This window comes from Mytilus edulis, chromosome 3 (assembly GCF_963676685.1).
Source record: "Mytilus edulis chromosome 3, xbMytEdul2.2, whole genome shotgun sequence".
In the NCBI taxonomy this organism is placed as follows: domain Eukaryota; kingdom Metazoa; phylum Mollusca; class Bivalvia; order Mytilida; family Mytilidae; genus Mytilus; species Mytilus edulis.
The window spans coordinates 78,250,424-78,274,543 of NC_092346.1; the positions used below are offsets into that span (position 1 = coordinate 78,250,424).

The window sequence follows — 24,120 nt, forward strand, 5'->3', positions numbered from 1 at the left end:
TGAAAAAAATCTCCTTAGCAAACCATTTTGATTTCATTCCGTTCTTTGTTTTGTAGTTCGAAAACTTTTGATAAATATTAGGCTCCTAAAACTTTTAAGTCCCGAATGTACCTGATAAACGCTATTCTAGAACCATGTGACAATATCGAATTTGATAAAATTTGTGTACTTTTTCTTAGTTCATCTATAGCATTTACAGACTTGAATGAAAATAAGAATATGTGGCATAATAGGATAACTAAGGATATGGGGTATTTATCCATGACACAAAATCCGTACATTGAGCGGAATTATTTGCAAAAATAATTTTGATAGACTTTTGATGTAACAGCACCTGCTCGGACACGGTTATAAAAGAACGCACTTTATGCAGTAGTACATATTCAAAATAGTTCCTACGCAAACGGGTAAATAAACTATGTAGCAAACATTTTAAGTAAATAAGGTATCAGAAGAACGTGGAGGACTGGTGATTTTGTTTGCCAATGATACAACTATTCACCAGATACAAAATTACGTATATATAAGCAACAATAGGTCACCGTACTGCCTTCAAATGTGATCAATTATAGAATTAGAACATATTTTCTTACTAATTTATGGTCCACAAGAGGCATATAGATTTGATTTTTGATTTTTTTGTGTTTTGATACCGTTTTTAAGCACCGCATTTATGCTATTTCTTGGCGGCCAGTTTTTATTGGTGGAGGAAACCGGAGTGCCCGGAGAAAAACCCCGACCTTCGATAGAAAAACTGACAATCCTAGTCAATTAAGATTGGAGTCGAGTGCACCCGCACAATCGGGGTTCGAACTCACAACCTCAGTGTTGGCTGGCTAGTGATTACAGTAGTAGCTACTTAAACCACTCGACGCCGAGGCATATAGAGAATATATGTATAAGGAGAAAGAACATATGCTGTGGTATGTATTTTATTTTAGAAGAGCCCCTTAAAATATATTAGGTATGCATTTTTATGATTTAAACTATCACTTCTTAATGGAATACTCTGTCTGTTTCTGAAATAACTTCTCACATACTTTTGATTTTTTAACCCTGTATACCACCATTCCCCATGTGAATGATAATATTTTTGAAAAAAACATTAAACGGCAAAATTATTTTATATTTCTTCCTATGTGACGTTTACATTTTATGACGTCAAACACGCGAAACAAGGAATGCATGTGGTTCTTAAATTTGATAGATGATTTTTGTGCTTTTTTGTTAAATATTATATTGTTTTGAGATTGTGACACAGTGATGACTCAGTCTATGGAAGAAGCGATTCGATAAAAACTTTTCTTATATCAACGAGCGATATTGTCTTATATCAACGAGTTGCATTGTTGGAAATTTCAGACGAATGTTAGCATTTGTACGAAGAAAGGCAGATTTTTCGGCATAAAGTAATGACTCTTTTCTTAAAACAGGGTGACATTTAACACAACATACGTCTGGTGTATAATTTCCATGAATTATTTTATGTAATAACAAGCAAGGTGTATTTAAACGAGAAAATTAAATTGTTGAATAAATGAAACATAAATGCACGATTTATCATTTGTAGATGTACACATTCTATAGATATCATGTAGCAAATTCAATTGTTTGCTAAGCCAAAATCACCTATAAGTCAAAGACACTGCTATATTTTATTTATTATATCAATGCGATATTTGTCTTATATCATAGCGAAGATTTTTTCATATAAAAAATTTATGAATGCGATACTTTTCTAATATAACTGCTATAGTTTTCTAATATATAATGAATACGATGACACGTCACAATGCATGTCAAGAAAACTGCAAACATAATTCCATAACTTAGAGACCGGATTAACATTTTAGGATCAATATCACTATAATTTCGTAGCTGTAACACAATTAACGCTTACATGAACTTATCATTTCGAAAATTTGCTTGACCCTATTGATAGTTGAAAGTGCTAAAAACCTGTTTAGTCTATTGTTTTCAATCACATGGTTTAACCGACTAATTCTATTTGAAGCGATGATGCAATGACGGAATTTAAATGCGGTTGCAAATAGTCTACCGACCTATTATATTCTAATATACTGCACACACATTGCCTATCCACCTTGGTAATATCGAAATAGACAAAAAAAATCATTACTTAAAAGAAACATTCATTCAAACAATCCAATCCAATACAGCTCCAAATTAAAATAAATATTCAAATGGTAAAATAAATAATCCAAACAAATTAAAATGTACAAATACTGATGTCGCGAACTTTGAAGATACCAACTGAGGTAGCCTCAGACTATAAATTGGACAACTTCAGATACAACGAAAATCAAAAATCTTGTCAAACAGAAAATGTATTCATTATTAACATAGAAAAAAATATTGAGAAGGAAAACAGTTCTTTTTGGATATCAAAGACTTTTCCCGTTGGTAAATCGATATCTCTATGAACATAATCAGCTCGCCGCGTGGACGATCTTTTACATCGCGATGACCGTGAGGGCATTCCGATGTATTGTTGCCACAGTGATTTGACTTTCGTTTTTGCCTAGTAATCGATCGTATAAATACGCGAACATTTCTTGGTGCAAAATAACAATCCGTATCGCTTGTTATAAATTAATTTCTTCAATGAGTACTATAAAAATTTGTTAAAAACACAAATAAATAAGATGTAAATGTCTTTTGACGTTAGAAATGTGTATATATCTTTTCTATATTTATAAATTTAGATCGTTCAGTTGGAGGACTGGAAAGTAGCTACTTATAAGGGGAAATTTTAAAGATTTATAGATATAAGAAGATGGTGCATGAGTTCGAACTTTCCATCAGAGTAATAATTTGTTTAAAGTAAACCATTATATATCAAATTAGGGCCTTAAATACGGCGCCTTGGCTCACAACGAACACCACGCTATATAGGAACAAAACATTACTAGTGTTAAACCATTCAAACAGGAAAAACAACGGTCTAATTTGTATAAAAAAGGAGATTCAAAAGTACAGGTCAGATTTTGTCGAATCAATCTGAACGAGGACAGTATGATTCATCTCTGGTACAAGTTAGTTTCATTGTTATCAATAAAGAAAGTCTTCCATGCCTGCGTTGCGAGCATATCGGATATATATTATTTCGGTGCGTTCATCATAAAATTTGCTAAATCATATATATGTGAACAATCATTTTGATACTTAGTTATTTGATTACGACATTGTTTATTAAACCCTTATTTGATTAGCTTTGCTTCCAAAACCAATTGAGAAATTTGTAAGATGTTACCAAAAACAATTTGAATTTAAGCAATGGTCTTAAAACTGCTTATTTACATACAATACTACTAAGAAGTAAAATCACAAAAATACTGAACTCCGATGAAAATTCAAAACAGAAAGTCCCTTATCAAATGGTAAAATCAAAGGATAAAACACACCAAACGAATGGATAACAACTGTCATATTTCTTACTCGGTACTGGCATTTTTGACCGGATTTTTGTGACAAAAATGCCGGTTATTGATTTGGGGATGTACGCCGTGCATTTACTCATGAACCGTTCCACCAAAGCTTTTTTTTAAATATGTTGTTACTGACAATAATGACGATTTTCACTTTTACCGTTCAGGAGTTATGGTTCTTGAAAGATTGAAAAATGGTGTTTCCAGTCATGTCCGTGCATTTACACATGAACTGTTCATCAAAGCTTCCCAAATTTTAATATGTTGTTACTGATGACAAAATGGAGGTCAAGTTCAATAATGACGATTTTGACCTTTACCGTTCAGGAGTTATGGTTCTTGAGAGATTGAAAAATGGCGTTTCCAGTCGTGTCCGTGCATTTACTCATGAACTGTTCCACCAAAGCTTTTCAAATTTTAATATGTTGTTACTGATGACAAAATGGAGGTCAAGTTCAATAATGACGATTTTGACTTTTACCGTTCAGGAGTTATGGTTCTTGAGAGATTGAAAAATGGCGTTTCCATTTGTTATAAAGTTCACCTCACTTTATTGCCGTATCATCTGTTACAGTAATTATAATTGACAGATCAGCAACTCTCACATGTCTGCACATTCTTAAATAAACATGTAATTAAATAGATCAATTGAAGTTCTTATACACATGTTGTCATTCTGTAGTCTGACCATGACAGTTGTGTTGCATTCGTTGTAGGTGTTTGAGCTTTTGATTTTGCCAATGTATTAAGGACTTTTTCTTTCTAATTATCCTGTGAGTTTGGTATTTTTTGTTATTTTCCTTTTTTCTGCCTCATCACATACATTTGTAAAAAAGTGATTAAGAATAGGAAGGGATATAATACCCTGTCATCAAATTTTAAAAAAAGCTATTGAATAATTCAAGAAATATCGCTTTATTTAACTAAAAGAACCACAAAGTTACATAACTGCTAGAACAAATATGGCGTAATATATCTAGACCAATTGATTTGTTTGTGCATTATGGAGCAATGAATAATAGCTGGAAAGACATTCTGTCACTCTTTATGGGTGTACCTTCTTTTTCATGGAGGGTTTCCTCGCCTTCTATAAAAAAAAGTTGAAAGAAATAAGAAAAATAGAAAAAAAAAAAGTATTCAATGATGTCTATTATATGATCATTACAATAGGCAAAGAGAAGGTGTTGTTCACACGCAAGTGCTTTTGAGTTCTTTCTACTTATTGGGATAAGACGGTGTATTTTGTTGGGAAAATGCCAACCTTGCAACAAAACAATTTTGTATATGAAGTTTGATGTATGAACTTGTCAAAGTATTCAAATTTTCTAATTGGTGCAAGCATTATGCGTTGGTCAAAATGTAGAAAAAAAAACATCAAAATTTCTATATTTTTGCATATTTGTCCAATTATGGGGTCATTTGCAGCTATTATTGTAACTTCATTGAACCTTTTTTTTGGTTATAAAAAAACCATTTTCTTAAACATTGACTCATATACTAATAATTTATAAAGAAAAATCTACGCTGTTTGCATTTTTATTATTTTGTAAATCTTAAACCATTCTATGTCATTATAGCCTCTACTCCTTTTATAAAAAGTCAAAGAACAAATGCACCGAGTAAAAGATTAGATAGTTTTCTTAATTGTTGATTTTATATGCAGTAAAGATGATTTTCCATTTCATCATGACGCATTGTTTTTATCTTGACCGTCAGCAAAAATATCTACATTATATAGTTCATCAATGGTATACAATGTCATATGTATATCAATCATTGTGAAAAACAAAACAGAATTTTTTTATCATTCCCATTGATTGCCATTTGTTTTCAGGAATAATGATGAAGTGTCTTGTTTGTCTGTCTTGACAGTACATGGGCTGTACTTATAACCTTTATTTTGCCAATTTTCCACTAGAGTATTATATGGATGGAGATAACCTTCAGTATCCTCAGACACAAATTCACTGGCATTAGATGTCTTGCTGTCACCGCTTGAATTTGATATGTGAGTGTTGCGTTCATCTGATTCTTCCTGACTTGTTATAATGTTTGAATTTTCTATCATGTTTAATTCGTCAATTGTTTCATATTGAGAATCAGGAATGTGATTTCTCTGTATAACGATGGATTGTTCTTGGAAAACTGATTGCTGATCATTTGTTTCACTACCAGTGGAGATGGCTTCAATAGAAATCACCTCACGACCAACTCGCTGCTGTTTACATAGAAATCGTTTCGTTATCAAAGTAAAAATGAAAATCATTATCAGGAACACGGTTGTACATGCTGACGATACTGCTGTAATTATTATCACTTGCTTCAGAGTAGCAACAGCATCGTTGGGCTCTGAAATAAAAATTTAAAGGGCATATCATATGTACATTTATTTAGATTTACACTTTTTTTTGTCATTCTGAAAATTGTTATATAGAAATGCTATAATTATTTATGTGATACTTCCATCACTGTGCACCAATCGTTATTTTACATGCTTTAGTGCATAGTTCTCGGTTGATATTAAGACTTTACACATTGGAAAATTAACGTACCTTGGATTCATTTTTTTATGGATACCAATATTCGTGGATTCAGGAAATATTGTACTTCCATGGATATTTGATTTCGTGGTTTGGCATACATGCATATAGAAAATGTTTATTTGGTTGAAAACTTAAACAAAAACGTGGTTTACAATAACCCACGAAATCTACCGAAAATGTGCATCTTTGAAATAATAATGATTATACAGTATCAGTTTACACATTTGAATGTATAACTTAAAAAAAAACTAGTTACAAAGTAACGGTTGTAAAACAACCTATTAATAGTTTAGTTATCTAGTTCAATATATATGAACTTTTGATTGTAACATTTTTTTTAAAACACAATCAAATATATTGTTATCGGCTCACTGGTTATTATACTGTTTGTTTTGTGTTACAGGTTTGAAGATGTCAGTTCGTAAGAGGTTTTTCGGAGCATTCAATATTCATGATAAGAAAAGATCAACATGGAATACTACGAATGCAAAATCATATTTTAATCCAGAATTTACAAGTGTGCCTTTAGTCCGGAAAAGAAACCTGTCGTTGTAGTGCTTTCTAAAATATGGCATAACGATGTTATTTTTGGTAACCTGTATCGCAGCATTGAGATTTCAAAAAACGTGAATGCATGAATATCAATCGAAATCTTATATATGCGGAGTTCAATTATGCCCGCGTCACACTGTCCCGATTTTTATATACGATGGACACCCGAATGCGAAAATTATAAGTTCGTACGAAGTTGGTCCCGATCTCGTTAAAATACCAAAAAGTGACCGAAGCAAGTACGATGAATAACGAAGTCTATACGATGGTGCCGAAATTATATACGATAGCAAAAGATGGACATACGAAGGTTAACCGAAGACGGATATTTAAGCTTCATATCTCAGCCGAAGCCTACACGATGGATCACGAAGGCTACACGATGGATTACGAAGGCTACACGATGGATTACGATGATGGCGCGATGGCCATACGATGTCTAAAAGACGTCGTGTACAGCTTACAGGGGCGGATTCAGCAATTTTAATAGGGGGGGGATTCCCAACCCAGGACAAAGGGGGGTTCCAACTATATGTCCCCATTCAAAGGCATTGATCGGCCAAAAAAAGGGGGGGTTCCAAACCGGACCCCCCCCCCCCCCCCCCCCTGGATCCGCCACTGGCTTACGATGCATTTTAATTTACTAATCTATCTTAAAGGTAAGGTAATGGGTTCGTTGTTCCCTTTTATTCAAAAAGAGCTCTTTCAAAGAGAATATCATAATAATATAGACAAAAGGAAGGATGTGGGGAAAGCAACAAATGCGGCAAAATATGACATATAGAAAACAAAATGGTTATGGAGTAAACATTCGTGTGACAACAACTCAGACGATACATAAAAAATCAGAATAATGAAGAAAAAAGTTGGTTTCCCTATATCCGTGTACCTGCGTTTATGATTTTCATTATATTTCTTGATATGAAAAATTGACAAAAAATAATATTTTACTTGTAAAATTAAAACCTGAGCCTGTAATAGCTGCTCTTCTTGTTCCATTTGAATTAATAAAAACAACGCTGTCGCCTTTCTTGTTCTCATATAATCATAATTATGATATGAGCTCCATGTTTTGTGAACGTCTTTCTTAATGCCCGCGTCACACTCTCCCGATTTTTATATACGATGGTAACCCGAATGCGAAAATTGTAAGTTCGTACGAAGTTGGTCCCGATCTCGTTAAAATACCAAAAAGTGACCGAAGCAAGTACGATGAATAACGAAGTCTATACGATGGGGCCGAAATTATATACGATAGCAAAAGATGGACATACGAAGGTTAACCGAAGACGGGTATTTAAGCTTCATATCTCAGCCGAAGCCTACACGATGGATCACGAAGGCTACACGATGGATTACGAAGGCTACACTATGGATTACGATGGTGGCTCGATGGCCATACGATGTCTAAAAGACAGCTTACGATGCATTTAAATGATATGCCGTAAGTTGCGTGTAGATAAAATTGGTATGGACACTCTAGAACCAAAATGCTCAAAACTTGGTATGGTGTTACTCGTTAAGAATATCTTGAGCGCTATTGACTTTAAAGTTCAAAGGTCAAGGTCACAGTGGCAGTTGTAATACAAGACAATATCACCCTTGTGGACATTCTAAAACCAATATGCTTCAAAAGATTTTAACCACATTTGGTATATTGTTCCTCCTTGTAATGATCTGACATTTTTTACGTTCAAGGCCAAAGGTCAAGGTCATGCAGATGGACTTGTTTTTTCTCCTTGAAATAGCATAATACACAGGAAATTGGTTCCTCATTTGTTTACCTGCTGGTTCTAAAGACAATATTAAAGGTATTTCCAGTTACTGAATGTTTTGGTTGATTTCTAAAAAAATAGTTTATGTATCAAATATGCATATTCAATTTACCATTTTCTGCATGTGTCATATACAAATATAGTGTCCATATTTGTCCCCAATATGTTACATACGAGGGGATGCCACACTCGGCATTGCCTTGTTTGAACTGTAAAATGTGTGCACTAGTCTGAATAATCACCCATAATTATGCCCCTGTTTACTGATCTATCTTAAAGGTAAGGTAATAGGTTTCCAGGAGAATATCATAATAATATAGACAAACGGAAGGATGTTGGGAAAGCAACAAATGCGGCAAAATATGACATATAGAAAACAAAATGGTTATGGAGTAAACATTCGTGTGACAACTCAGACGATACATAAAAAATCAGAATAATGAAGAAAAAGTTGGTTTCCCTATATACGTGTACCTGCAGTGTTGGTGTACGAGGCGCGTTTATGATTTTCATTATGCTACTTGATATGAAAAATTGACAAAAAATAATATTTTACTTGTAAAAGTAAATCCGGAGCCTGTAATATAGCTGCTCTTGTTCCGTTTGAATTAATAGAAACAACGCTGTCGCCTTTCTTGTTCTCATAGAATCATATGATATGAGCTCCATGTTTTGTGAACGTCTTTCTTAACTGTCGTATTAGACTGACCAGTGCATATCGCATGGCACTTTAAATGTATTTTAGCGCGAAAATTAACTTACATTTAGCTGGATTTATTGCCGTCGTAGTTCCATCTTGTCGCCTTCGTACTTTTATTCGATGGCAACACGACGGGATTACGAGGTCTTCACGAAGTCATGTTGCCATCGTAAGACCTTCGGGTAGCTTCGTGATTCATTCGTGTAGACATCGTAATGCCAAAACTGCCCGATGGAAACGATGGAAACACGAATGCAATACGATGTTCAAAGATGCATTCCGGGTGACATTACGATGGTGAGGATGGTGATACGAACTCAATACGAACCCTCAACATCGGACGCACCTTCGGGGATTTTTTAACATGTTAAAAAATTTAGAACCCTTCCCGAAGTTGTCCCCGAAGGTTAGAAAAAGTGGCCGCTGGTTCTACGATGGTTAAAGATGGCACTACGAATAGCCCGATCTGGATTCGATCAGTCCCGATTTTGAAAATTTTCATAATCGTGTTGCCATCGGCGTAAAAATCGGGACAGTGTGACGCGGGCATAACTGTCGTGTTAGACTGACCAGTGCATATCGCGCATGGCACTTTAAATGTATTTTAGCGCGAACATTAACTTACATTTAGCTGGATTTATTGCCGTCGTAGTTCCATCTTGTCGCCTTCGTACTTTTATTCGATGGCAACACGACGGAATTACGAGGTCTTCACGAAGTCGTTTTGCCATCGTAAGACCTTCGGATAGCTTCGTGATTCATTCGTGTAGACATCGTAATGTTAAAACTGCCCGATGGAAACGATGGAAACACGAATGCAATACGATGTTCAAAGATGCATTCCCGGTGACATTTCGATGGTGAGGATGGTGATACGAACTCAATACGAACCCTCAACATCGGACGCACCTTCGGGGATTTTTTTAACATGTTAAAAAAATTAGAACCCTTCCCGAAGTTGTCCCCGAAGGCTAGAAAAAGTGGCTGATGGTTCTACGATGGTTAAAGATGGCACTACGAATAGCCTGATCTGGATACGATCAGTCCCGATTTTGAAAATTTACATAATCGTGTTGCCATCGGCGTAAAAATCGGGAAAGTGTGACGCGGGCATTAAGAATAGCAATAACACATTAAGGAACCACGTGTAAACACAAACATGCCTTATTAAATTTAGATATGACGAATCCAAACATAAATCGGATTTTATGATATCTTCTTGAAATTGATGAACGATTTTAGTTTACCATCAACGATTGTTCGACAAACCCTTGCCAAAGTGTGGGGTCCGTTATTCTGTGCGAAATATACAAGTACAGCCAAGTCCGGTAAAAATAGGGACGATAAATCCGATGCCTCGTGTAGAGAGAACGCATCGCTCTCTGCACATAAAGAACCCTTGTAACAAATTTTTAAGTATTCCGTAGGTGACCTGTTCGAAGTCAAAATGTCTATCCCTATCCAATACTTTTTACAAAGGCAGTCCATTTTCTTGTACAAAGATGATGTCCGTTCACAAAATAATTGAAAATTTGGTGACTATGTTGAAAGCATCTATGACTATGTCGTCATTTTAATATCATGACTATGTTGTCATTTAAATATTATGACTATGTCATTTTAATATTATGACTATGTCATTTTAATATTATGACTATGTCATTTTAATATTATGACTATGTTGTCATTTTAATATTATGACTATGTTGCCATTTTTATGTTATATTTAACATTGCCATAAAAGCGGGAGGTTTGGCATGCCACAACACCAGGTTCAACCCACCATTTTGTTCTTCAAATGTCCTGTACCAAGTCAGGAAAATGGCCATTGTTATATTATAGATCTTTTCTGTGTGTGTTACATTTTAATGTTGTGTTTCTGCTGTGTCGTTGTTCTCTTGTATTTGATGCGTTTTCCTCAGTTTTAGTTTGTAGCCCGGATTTCTTTTTTTTCTCTCTATCGATTTATGAGTTTCGAACAGCGGTATACTTTTGTTGCCTTTATTTATCCCACCGAAATAGAGATAAAGGATACAACATATACAGTTAAGTCGGCCTCATATCTTGGCTTACATCTAGAAATTGACAATTTTGAAATCAAAACTTTACGAGAAAAGAGATGATTATAGCTTTCCAATTGTGAACTTTTTCATTTCTAAGTAGCAACATTCCAGCAACACCTGCATACAAGGTTTATATCTCCCAAATAATACGATAGTTCCGGGCTTGCATTTCCTATCATGATTTCCTTGATATAGGGTTGCTGCTCACAAGGAAGCTATCAAACCGAGAGTTCCAAATGGTGAAGTTGAAATCATCCCTTCGTGAATTTTACGGACACAATCACGAGTCGGTTGACCGTTATGGAATAACCGTTTCACAGATGATATCGGATATGTTCCTCACGACATAATTACAATCCCCTCCCTTTCATGAATTTGACTTACCGAATTTGTTATAACATGAGCAAAACGAAGTGTACCACATGTGGAGCAGGATCTGCTTACTCTTCCGGAGCACCTGACAACACCCCTTGTTTTTGGTGGGTTTCGTGTTGTTTATTCTCTAGTTTTCTATGTTGTGTCATGTGTACTATTGTTTGTCTGTTTGTCCTTTACATTTTAGCTATGACGTTGTCAATTTATTTTCGATTTATGAGTTTGACTGTCCCTCTGGTATCTTTTGTCCCTCTCTTACTAGATATTGGGAGGTCTTGAGTAATTGTATACCAAATAGATCGGTTTTAAAAAACATATTGAATATTACGTTAAATAAAAAAATCTTATAAAAAGTGGCATATTCCTTGGTAAAACTTACCTCTTTCATGTTTTATTGAAGAAACATCATTATCCCATCTAATTGTAGTTTCTGAAATAGATATAAAGATTTCATTCTTTCTTTTTTTTTTTTTTTTATCTTTTTCTACATTGTAACAAAACGTTATGGCTCTTAAATCAATTGAATATTAAAAAACATTAATATATTGAAGGAAATCTTCATTTAATCTTATGGAGGAAATGATTAATTTACACATTTTCATTATTAGATTGGTAACTTTACATTTTTTAAATGATCAGAAATTAATGTACTCTATCCCTTCAGATTGAACCTTTGACATGCAATATCTTTTATTTACATTCACAGAAAATATAAACAAAGTGGCCTAGCCCTGCAAAAATATAATACATATCAAATCAATTTACAATGGAACATTCAACCTCTATAATAAGAAAATACACATTACCTTCTGAAATAACTAACTGTCTTTCTTTCAGAGTTGCTTTCCTTTGTTCACTCGATAAGCTAAAACTAGAATAGAAACCTACAATTTGAAATCGACTCTTCATTTTTTTCATGACACATGAATAAATTTCTACTAAATACTTAGAGTATACAATTCTGATATCAGTTTTAGAGAAGGATGGTATTTTTTAGGACAATAAACATAAAATATAAGTAATAACCTAGCTATTCTGGTCATTCCTGTATGCTTTTAGTTTACAGAAACATTTTTTCCTATTCAGGAGTCGACCTGAAATTCACTTAGATGGTTGAAAGAGTATTTAAAGGTAATGGTATGTCCAATGAAAAAATGTTGAAAAGCTGTTACTAGTACATAGCAAAATAATGTATTTGAAAGTGTTGTGTACTATTATTTGTTCTTTGTACTTATTTTCCTTTTCGACAGTCTCTTTTAGACTTATGATTGCATCCATTGCATCTTCTTCCCTTTCTCAAATATTTTGATTATATAATAAGAATACACTACCGATCTGTTGTTGTTACTACATCGCAACCATACATATAATGACACCTAAAACATATCGAGTAAATATATCTAAGAAATATGTTCAATTCAAAATTACTTGTCTCATTTAGTTACATATGCCTAAATATTTCATTTTTCCAAATTTAAATGTGATATTAAGTAACGTTGGATACTTCTGTTAATTGATATGGTTATTTTGGTTGGTGTACAAATCAAGGCAATAGTGGATTACCAATGTCCAAATCACACAAATCAATTAAGTAGTTAACAAACAAGTAGTAAGGTAACTGCTTCAACTCTTAGGAGTAAGACCGGATGCAGCAACATATAAATCGTCTCCAGTCAATCCAAATTCAATCAAAACTTTACTATCGAAAATATCACTAAATTTAAGACGAAATTTCGAGGATATAATGAAAAAAGTATTTGTGTTGAAAACAGACACCTGTGCTGTGAAACCGTCAAAATGTGATAAATGTTGAATGTTACATCGGGTCTGATAGACTATTGTTTAAATTGGACAAAGAGTACTTTCCTTGAATTTTACTTTTTTATAGAATTAATCCTGCATTATATTATAGAATTTTCTCCGGGGTCAATTCTGAAAAAATATCTTGTGGGATCTCATGTTTTATTCTTTTCTGTAATTTGGTGTTCATATATAATATATCTGGAAAGCATATGGCTACTTCTTTGCTACTGATTATTAATGTAAAACAGTAATTTGAGAAATTGACCTGTTTGCTGCCTAGTAAGTTTATTGTCTTATACTAAAAATAAAATACATTGCATGCCAATTATTTCCTTATTTAAAATAAAAGTGTTTTTCTTTAAAAGTTCTGGAAAAAAATCAATTTAACAAAGACATTTAATTGTAAAAAAAATAATGGTATGATCTTTATATAGGTGAACTTCATATGCATTTTCCATGTATATGTACTCTCTTTTCAAAATTGAATGCTATTTCACTGAAATACTGCAAGTAAGAAATATTCTGAGTGAATGGAGTCCCAAAAACACTTTGAGAAAAAAAATGCCTTGTTATAGCAATTTTAATCTGTCATAGTTAGCGTTTCGGTGATTTTCCTTTGATTATTTTAAGTATATCGCTGAGAAAAAAAGTAATAAGTCAAATGCAAGTTTGACTTAAAGCGTTATGGAAAATATTTGGGAAACGTTTTTATATAGAAAATCCATTTAGCTTTAACACTTGAATAAATGCATTTGAAAATACATCTCTGTCATTACTTGTGATAGTTTAAAATATTTGGATATTAGCGTTAAAATTCAAAATTTGCGAGGAACAATAGATTTATTATTTGCAAGTTCCTTGTAAGGAAAAGAACTGGTACTTAACAGATATCTATCATATTAAAGTATCCATTTGTATTTAAAAAAAATGTTTTAATGAAAATAAGATGAAAATTTTATCATGTATTTGTTATTTTACCATAGTATGGCGTGATTTTGGAATTTTCTACAGGCAAAGTATTACAGAAACGATGGAAAGTATACACAATTAGACATACTGTTAATATGTGTGCATGTTTTTCTTAAATTTTGAAAGAGACATTCGGAAGTTTGAAAGTATATATATATATCTATTTAAACACAAACACGAGTCGTTTGTCGATAGATTTCGAAAGGGGAGGGGTTATGAAATCAATTACGAAAAGAAGACCGAATATTCCAACGTAATCCAAATATAGTGCCATATATCTTAGATGGAAAAAAGAATGCAAAGGGAAACGTGTCAAAGAGACAACAACCCGACCAAAGTGCATCAAATAATGCAAAGGCACCAATGGCTCTTAAACGCTGCGGGAAAATCTCTCGACCGGAGGCGCGATTCAGCTGCCCCTAAACAATAATATATACTAACATAAACACAATGTCATACATTTCATATACTTATGTGTTATGTCTTATTATAGCGTATAAATGCACTGTAGTTTGAACACCAACAAGATCATCACACAAACATACCAAATAACAATAAAAAAAATCACGCTTATATTTACAAATTATATTCCTTGCTGGTAGTAAAAACATGCATATCTTGTTGCTTAACATAAATCTCTGACTGTCACTATTACAGTAAATCTCATATTAAATGATTTTGGTTTCTTTTGGTTTCGAATATCTCTGAAGAGACATAATTTGTCTAAATGCACATCTGGTAACATAAAGTTGATACCGTAACAGTTAATGTTATTACTACCTCTGCTAGCGGACTGTGCATTGGTTCGTGTTGTTTATTATTTAGTATTCTATGTTGTGTCGTGTGTACTATTGTTTGTCTGTTTGTCCTTTTCATTTTTAGCCATGGCGTTGTCAGATTATTTTCGTTTTATGAGTTATGTAATGAGTTAATACTTCAGTATCATTATGTATATCTGTTATATTCATTTGATAAAATTTACTGTTTGCAATAGCATTAATTGTTCTAAAAAATTAAGGATGTTCTTATCCCAAGCATACAAACTTAGCCGTATTTGACACAACCTTTTTCAACTTTTGATCTTCAGTGCTGTACAACTTTGTACTTTTTTTCGCTTTCGATCTTTTATATCTGGGCGTCACTGGTGAGTCTTGTGTGGACGAGGCGCGTTTTTGGCGTATTAAATTTTAAACCTGATGCTTTTTGTTATTCATTAATCATGTGTTTCTTTGTCTAATACGTTTTCCTATTTATCTGTATTGTAGTCCTGTAATATTATGTTGTCATTTCTATGTTATATTTAACATTGCCATTAAAGTGCGAGGTTTGGCATGCCACAAAACCAGGTTCAACCCATCATTTTTTCCTTTAAAAATGTCCTGTACCAAGTCAGGAATATGGCCATTGTTATATTATAGTTCGTTTCTGTGTGTGTTACAGTTTAACGTTGCGTCGTTTGTTTTCTCTTATTTTTGAGTGTTAATTGACATTGCGATAAGACGTGTCACGATACTTGTCTATCCAAAATTCATGTACTTGGTTTTGATGTTATATTTGTTATTTTCGTGGGATTTTGTCTGATGCTTGGTCCGTTTCTGTGTGTGTTAGTTACATTGTAGTGTTGTGTCGTTGTTCTCCTCTTATATTTATGCGTTTCCGTCAGTTTTAGTTTGTTACCCCGATTTTGTTTTTTGTCCTTGGATTTATGAGTTTGAACAGCGGTATACTACTGTTGCCTTTATTTCACTGTTCCTCTGGTATCTTTCGTCCCTCTTTTATACTTCCGTGCTTCCGTAATTGCGAGAAAATACGGATATTGATTTTTTTTTAAATAAGCTGTTATAAAATTTCGAAATAATTTTAAATCAAGAAATGTATCTCGCTCATATACAGCGTTCGATCCTCGTCCAGATTTGTTTTTATTATTTATTTTTGTCTCGTTTGGTTTTAAAAGCGTTCAATGTTTATATTAGGTTTGGGAATTTCAAATATTTTGACATTAAGAATCACTGAAGAGACATTGTCAAAATGTGCAAATGGTACAGTAATATTGATACAGTTAATGTCATTACATCACTTCGTCGATATCTTTAGTAGTAGACTATCAGTCTCCAATGGCATCATCGACCGGATAGCCAGTGCTTCGGGTTCGGCATGGAAAAACGGGTATAGTTTTATCTAAATTTACTTGCATAAAATTTCTAAATCATTTTGAACTAAGGAATGCCCTTCATCTATATAGTAGATTTGCTTTACTTTTTGAGTGTTTTCAGTTCTATGATTTATCTGACTGTGTCTTCTTTATTGTTGTTTATATTCATCGACTAGCTTGCTATCCCTGATTACAGGTAGCGTTTCTATTGCTAGAATGGTTGTTTGAGGTTTTTTTTGTAGTGCTGTGTGGACTTTCTGCCAAGCTTTGATTTTCTTTTGGTCATGTTTAATCTGGTTTTTTTCGATATATTATGTTATTGTCCCCTTTATATCTTGATCTTCTCTTTCAACTTTTTCGCTGTATAATTTTGCTGTGCAATGCGTCAATCGATATGATATATATATTTCGTTGTCATATTTTTTTTATTCTCGTCGGATTTTGTCTAATGCTTAGTTCGTTTCTGTGTGTGTTACATTTTAATGTTGTGTCGTTGTGTGTTACATTTTAATGTTGTGTCGTTGTTCTCCTCTTATATTTAATGCGTTCCCTCAGTTTTAGTTTGTAACCCGGATTTGTTTTTTTCTATCGATTTATGAATTTTAAACAGCGGTATACTACTGTTGCCTTTATTTATATATAAAGCAGAATATCTTACCTTTCGCAGTAACATCTGTTTGTACAGAGTCTGCCGAAGAACGGAATGGTGCACTTATATAAACAGTTTTCACCATAAAACCCTATTGGACATTCTACAAAAAGACAATGAAAATGAAACCTGCGTATGTGCAGATCAAAAACGCTATCATTTGTATTGTTGCTGGTGAGATTAACCAGAGTTTATTTATTCTGAAATTTTTTATGTCATTTTTTGGTTAAGAAGATCTTTATCTAAACAAACTTTCACGCGAATGTTTCATATTAGTCATTTACCATAACGTAAACTAGAACTTCGTCCAGACAAACAAAATATCGTTGTTCAAAATATAGCTTTCCCCTATTTTTGCATTTGTCTGAGTTGTTCATGTACTGCTTTTATCACTTCAGTCTTTGTATGTGTATTTTTTTCTCACCTAAAAAAGATTTGTATCTCTATTCCGTTTTATTTTGATTTTCCCTTTTCTATTACTATCTTTACAAACTGAGGAGATAGTATAGTATATATCGATGTGCTCACGGTTACTTCAAAGAGCAACACGTTCTGTATAGTTTATCATTTACATTATAATATATTGATTTGGTGTAGAATAGCTAGATGTGTGTTTGTTTGGAGATCTTTTTAATTTGTTTGTTATCTTTATCAAATGATAGGTAACTGCAGGCAAACCAAACCTACTTTTTGACTTCCGCTTATTTAGCTATGTATATACTTTAGAAAGTTGTTAAATTTGGACGAATTTATGAAGGGGGATTTACCCGTCTGAACCTTTAATTGGTTGTTGTAAAAAAAAAGGTAGAACAAAATACTGAACTCCAAGACAAATTAAAAAATAAAAAAATAAAAACTGACAAACACTTACGTTATCAATCAATGGACAAGTAAAAAAAGAATTTTCTTCAAAAAGCTCGTCACAATTTATCATATTCATATCACTTTTTCTCGGCTTGAATTCTAAACCTTTGTCTGTAAACTGTAAATGCAATCAAAAATTTAAAATATGATATTTTCTTACCTGAACAAACGCCTTCAGGACTTTTATGGTAGTCATGGCAACATTTTTCTGCAAGCACTGTAACACCATTTACTATTCTAAATGGAAATAATGGTTAGCCAAGTGTTGTTACATGCCTTAGTTTAAACATATGTATTGTTTAAAATGAAAAGTGGATCAGACCCAAGTTTCATAACTTAGTAATGTCTTCTCCAAAATGATAAAATACACAAAATCAATTAACGAACACATTAAATATATTATACTTTTCTAAATACGTCATTTTTAACGTTAAAATTGACGTTTTTCGTTATATGATACATTTTGTTTATTTATGACTTCATTTAGTTTCCTAACAAGGATGACCTTGAACTTTGGTAATATTTTTTTCACCATAAAAATGAAGTCTAAAGACGACTTGCTACTATACAAAAGTTTAAAGTCAGGTATAGAGGGATAAAAGTTAATTTCATTGATTTCAGTTTCAATGGTCATGGTGGTTATTTCAGTAAATTTTTGATATTTTTTTGGCAGACAAAAGCTGTCATTAATATTTTTGTTATACAATCAAAATGTATTCATATAAGGTTTATAAAATATGTTAGCATCATATCAACGTTTTTTTTTTTTACGTTTTTTAACATTAGGAATGCCCGATCGTCCTATCATAATAAACGGAAATAGCTTCAGTGTCAAAGTAAACTAAACGTATATGTAATCAACAGAAAAAATGGACAAAAACTAAAAGCAAAACAAGTTTATATATGAATTAGCATTATTAAGAAGTAAATAGGTCAGGTAATCAAGCATAATCATCATCTATATCTGCCAGGTGTGTATTGATGTTTTTACAAAGGTATGATGCTTGACATTGACAAAGTTCAGTACAGGACAAATTCTGTTCAAAACACACACAACTTTTACTGCAAACTGATTTTCCTTTGCATGTGCACACCAAATCTTGAAGGAAGTCAGATGACATTTGACCTTCAAACAAGACAGGTTCAAGACCACACTTTCCTTCTTTCCAACCAAACTGTAGAGGCGATCCGATAGCAGACTTGGCGATATGTGCAGTCATCCAGATTTTGGTTTGGAAAGAAGACCTAAGGACGTGCTGTTTGAAAGATGCTTCACAAGGAGGGAGCTGGACCAAGCTAGAATCTTTACATGTGGCTAATTTCACCCGGAAACTGTTCAGATTATTATGGCAGCATTTGGACTTTCCTTTAGGATCATAAAGCCTAGTTACGAGTTTCCGACTGACGGCTACCGAATCTTCTATATCTAATAAAGATATATGGGACAAGTCATTGAAATGAACAGGCGTTTCTTTTAGTGCCTTTAGCATGGGTTTCTTGCCTATGCCAAATAAAGACGATTTAGTATCACATCCTGTAATAACATATGCAGCTGGTAGGATTTTACACAAAACTGAATTTAACGACCCACACAGCTCTTGAACAGGAATGTAACGCCGACAATCCTTAGTGTTAGTGATCATTCCTGTTTGAAACCACAATTCAGATATATGAGTCATCTGTGGGAAATAATGTATTAAAAGTACTAGCACGGCCGTATTCGTAGACTTTACAATAATGCGACCGTTTACACCGTTTTCCCTGTACAGTTTGTCAGCATTCAATGCATGCAGAATAATACGTGTACCTGCCTCTTCTTGTGTACTTGAAAATTCACTACAATCTGTTATACCATTGGGACTTATTATTTTCACTATTTCTGGATTGGGAAATGATCCAGCAAGGTACAGTTTTTGTCCATCCATTAGACAACTATTTTCTTTCATATATTGCAAAGTGAATTCACCAAGAAACTTTATAAGTGACTGCTGAACTAAGAAATGTTTTCGAGTCTGTAATGATTCTTCCTTCGATTACTTGAAACACTTTTGGATTGAAAATGACTTTGATCGACGTTCCCGTTCAGAGTTTTTAATGGAATTTTGAATGTCATATCTATCAAAAATGTCAGCAACCACTGAAGCATATTGAAAGCAAGCAACCTGATTGCGGACAAAATCTAAAGCCAATTCCCCAAATGTTTTAAACCTTTTTGCATTGATAGATTGCAATAATGCCATGCCATCTCTTATATGGGTGGTTCGGGATATATCAAATATTGGAAGGATTTGACAAACTACTACATCCTGTTCCAGTATGTGAGCTAAATCTGCCTTGCAAGTCTTGCGTCATGGAACATGGATGTGCGGATTGGGCCAATTGGATAGGACAGAACTTTTTCAACTGTTAAATCCTCTCGACAATTTGTTAAAGCCAAGGCACGCCTAAAAACTAACTCTGGGTTGATATGCACATTAACTGTGTCACCATAACGACACTTTAGTTTAGTTTTTTTTTCGTCAAATCCTCGAAAGACTTTAGTTTAGATCTTGATATCGGGTTATAGAAACTTTGAGACTGCCCATTCGACAAAGAACCATCAACAAAGGATTTAACCCTTTGTGTACCCTCATTAATAGAATTCAATAAAGAATCTTGAACTTCTTTAGATGCGTGCATCCTAGTTGAAATGTTTTTGAGAGGAACTGGATACTACCGTGCCACTTGTAAGTTAACATCAAATGGATCTGTCATTTTGTCCCGGACCGTAATTCCGGAATTATATAAATGTGTAACAGATTAATGTGTTCTATTCAAATTAAAAATTTCTTGTAAATCGAATAAGAAATGTTACAAACGAAAGTTGTTTTGTATAAAGTAAATATCGAAGTGTATATTGATGCCAAATAAACACAAATAAAGTGTTTTATAATTATCCTGTTATTAACGGAAACCGGTAAAAATCGTGTTAATCACAACTACTGAAGTAAAACGGTTTTTAAAATGTTGATGGTAAATATATTTAAAACAATTATTGATTATTTTTTATCGTCAGTGATATATTCTTACATTATCAAATTAAAAAATAGCCGTAATAGTGTGATTCGTAATGATAATTATCATTTTAGTGTATCAGTGAATTTTTTTTATACACTACATAACGCTCTAAAAAGCCATTTTTACGGAAATTCGACCATACGATTTTCTTAGGCATGTTTAAAATATAAGTTGAACATGTATTCTTTCATTCAAAAACAAAATCAGGTGTGTGTTCTTTGGGTGCATTAAACTCCTTAACTAAGCGTCTTTTCAGATTTCGCCGCTGCACTATTAAGATGTTTAAATCTTGCGACATAACATAATGGCTGCGAATTAAAAAAAAATACAACGAAAACTCCATTAAGTTTAAAGTCAATATATGTAATGATAAATTTAGATGGCGAAATAAACAAATTGAAACAAAAGATAACAACTATAACATAATCTATAATACTTCAGTAGGTCAACAATATACATAGCCAATCGTTATCAATATTTGAACAAGATATTAAGAATTAAAATACACACCACAAATGTCATTTGTATACACATTTATATTTAGAATTTTAATACAAAACAAATTGAAATTTTCAGATGGAAACTGATTTAGTATATTATTCCTACAAAGCAGTTACTATTAAAAAAATAGAAAATATCCGAGAATGATCAATGCAGTTTTTATTAAAACAGAAAAAGACGATTACTTGCATATTTTTATTCCATGTGCATTTTTAAAGATTTTGTTGGAAGAAAGTACATTATCTTTATATAAAAAAAATTAAGACTAAGCAACACGAACCCCACCAAAAACTGGAGGTGATCTCAGGTGTTCCAGAAGGATAAACAGATCCTGCTGCCAATGTGACACACGTCGTGTTTCTCATGTTATTACAAACCCGGTAAATATTTTTATTCGGTAGGTCACATTCGTGGAAAAGGGACGGGATTATAGCTACGATATAAGTTAGTACGCAACGGTTAGGTAATGAAGAAGGAATTAGGATTAAGTTACAAATAAGGAATAACAACTTGACGTCCATTAAAGGTGATGATGTGACAACCGTACTTTTTCGTTTTAAGTGTTTGGTTATGGTAATTTACCATAATTGAGTTAATAGTTATCAAAGGTACCAGGATGATTATTTAGTACGCCAAACGCGCGTTTCGTCTACATAAGACCCATCAGTGACGCTCATATCAAAATTTTTACAAAACCAAACAAGTACAAAGTTGAAGAGCATTGAAGATTCAAAATTCCAAAAAGTTGTGTCAAATACGGCTAAGGTAATCTATGCCTGGGATAAGAAAATCCTTAGTTTTTCGAAAAATTCAAAGTTTTGTAAACAGGAAATTTATAAATATGAACACATTATTGATATTCATGTCAACACTACTGGGCTGATAATACCCTCGGGGACGAAACGTCCACCAGCAGTGACATCGACCCAGTGGTGTAAATAGTTATCAAAGGTACCAGGATTAATATTAAGTACGCCAGACGCGCGTTTCGTCTACATAAGACTCATCAGTGACGCTCATATCAAAATTTTTACAAAGTCACAAGTACAAAGTTGAAGAGAATTGAAGATCCAAAATTCCAAAAAGTTGTGCCAAATACGGCTAAGGTAATCTATGCCTCGGATGAAAATTTATAAATATGACCACCTTATAACTCTTCAACTTTAATCTTAATCTTTAATAGTTATCCTCACACACTGTTGTCAATATTATGGAATAATATGCTACTGCCATACAAGTAAGAGGTAACGCTAGCTATACAACCATGTTTAAACCACCGTTTTTCTACATAAGGAAATGCCGTAACTAAGTGAAGAATAAAACAGTTGTTTTCCATTTGTTTTTTGCGTTTGGTTCCTTACTTTTGCCATTTGTTAAGGGACTTTCAGTTTGGAATTTTCCGTCTGTATTTTTGTTATTTTACTTCTTAGTATACAAGTTTATTATAATTTGATTATTTTTAGTGTTATGAAGATATACGGTTTTCGTCATGATTTTACGATTCAGTGCAAATGGAAAAAAGGAAAAGAACAAATATTTTCGAGAAAATGTGATAAAGGAAACCCCTGTTAAAGAAGGGCGAAAGATACCAGAGAGACGTTCAGATTCATAGATCCAAAATAAACCGACAACGCCATGGCTAAAAAAGTTATATTACCACCAGGTAGTTAAAAATAAAATTGCAGTCAAATTTAAACTTAGCACATATGTTCATTATTTCATATGCTTTTTACTACTTATTTTTTCAATTATGTTGAATTATTCTCTTTACTTGTGAACACTTGGAATTAAAACAGCTTACTTGTCTTCATAGCAAACTCCGTCCTTTCCGCTTGTCTCAAGAATGAAAATAAAATACACATATTTTGCAAGTACATGCATCCCTAGCTATATTTCTACATATATCTTATATTACACATTTCTATTCTATCAAAATTCTGCAAGGAAGTGATTATATGTCATAAATGAGTATTTTTTATTTGAACAGGATAAATACACTTTCAATAATTCTATAACGGAACAGCTTCAATAATTCTATAACGAAAATAATTGAATTCCATTGACATGTGATGTTTTCCGTGCCCATATTATTTAGAAATATTTTTTGTATAAGATTATTGTGACCTTTTTTTTTTTCCGACACAGTAATGTAACTATTGCGTAGAAATTTGAGTGTGGTTTTTTTCTACATCGTATGTTGATATAATTCTACAATTTAGGCAACGATGACGATAAAAGCCGAATGTTTGGTACGGCATTTTCACATTTAAACCTCCAATTGTATTGGCTGATAGGTTTTAAAAACACTTAAAATAATGAAATTGTATGTTCCACTTTGATTTTAATTGATTTAGATAATTTATTTGTGAGTTGATGTGAATTTGAAATGGAGTATTAAATTTAGAATATATCTTTTTTATAAAGAAGTGTTATCTTCAAAACACTTTAGATGACAATTTAACCCATAAGATGCATTGCATGTTTAAAAAGAATTTATGTATTTTATTATATATGGTTTATTGCAGGTGGCAGTAAGAAGATATTTTACAGATCTTGATACATAATATGCACACGTTTTATCCATGATGTTGTAGAAGACAATGAAGAAATTTATTTCATGAAGCTATGAATTCAAAACTTGACCAAAATGTTATGTTTGTAGACATTC

General features: G+C 33.0%; 1 protein-coding gene across 4 annotated transcripts; it reads right to left on the reverse strand.

Moving 5' to 3' along the window:
* Window positions 1–4,234: 4,234 nt before the first annotated feature.
* On the reverse strand, window positions 4,235–23,389 carry LOC139517534 (uncharacterized). 4 transcript variants are annotated; one of them, XM_071308726.1, is made up of 7 exons: window positions 23,254–23,389; window positions 18,055–18,131; window positions 17,040–17,133; window positions 12,789–12,833; window positions 12,264–12,328; window positions 11,837–11,887; window positions 4,235–5,798 (listed from the first exon to the last, which is right to left on the reverse strand). In XM_071308726.1, exons 1-7 carry the CDS (start codon window positions 23,331–23,333, stop codon window positions 5,254–5,256), a joined length of 957 nt encoding a protein of 318 aa, XP_071164827.1. In that variant the 5' UTR covers window positions 23,334–23,389; the 3' UTR covers window positions 4,235–5,253. The 4 variants fall into 4 exon arrangements, with proteins under 4 accessions (XP_071164827.1, XP_071164829.1, XP_071164828.1 ...); XM_071308728.1 differs by lacking the exon at window positions 18,055–18,131 and having other exon boundaries at window positions 4,354–5,798; window positions 23,254–23,369; XM_071308727.1 differs by lacking the exon at window positions 12,789–12,833 and having other exon boundaries at window positions 4,354–5,798; window positions 23,254–23,349.
* Between the last annotated feature and the right edge of the window lie 731 nt (window positions 23,390–24,120).

Bases quoted from the DNA above. Each gene is read 5' to 3' on its own strand.
- LOC139517534 (XM_071308726.1), bottom strand. From the start codon at position 23,333: ATGCATGTACTTGCAAAATATGTGTATTTTATTTTCATTCTTGAGACA. The intron at 12,834-17,039 runs GTAAGATATTCT...GATATGTTTTAG, and splicing joins AACAGATGTTACTGCGAAAG to GTGTCATTATATGTATGGTT. The intron at 5,799-11,836 runs GTAAGTTTTACC...TTTTTATTTCAG, and splicing joins TTCAATAAAACATGAAAGAG to AGCCCAACGATGCTGTTGCT.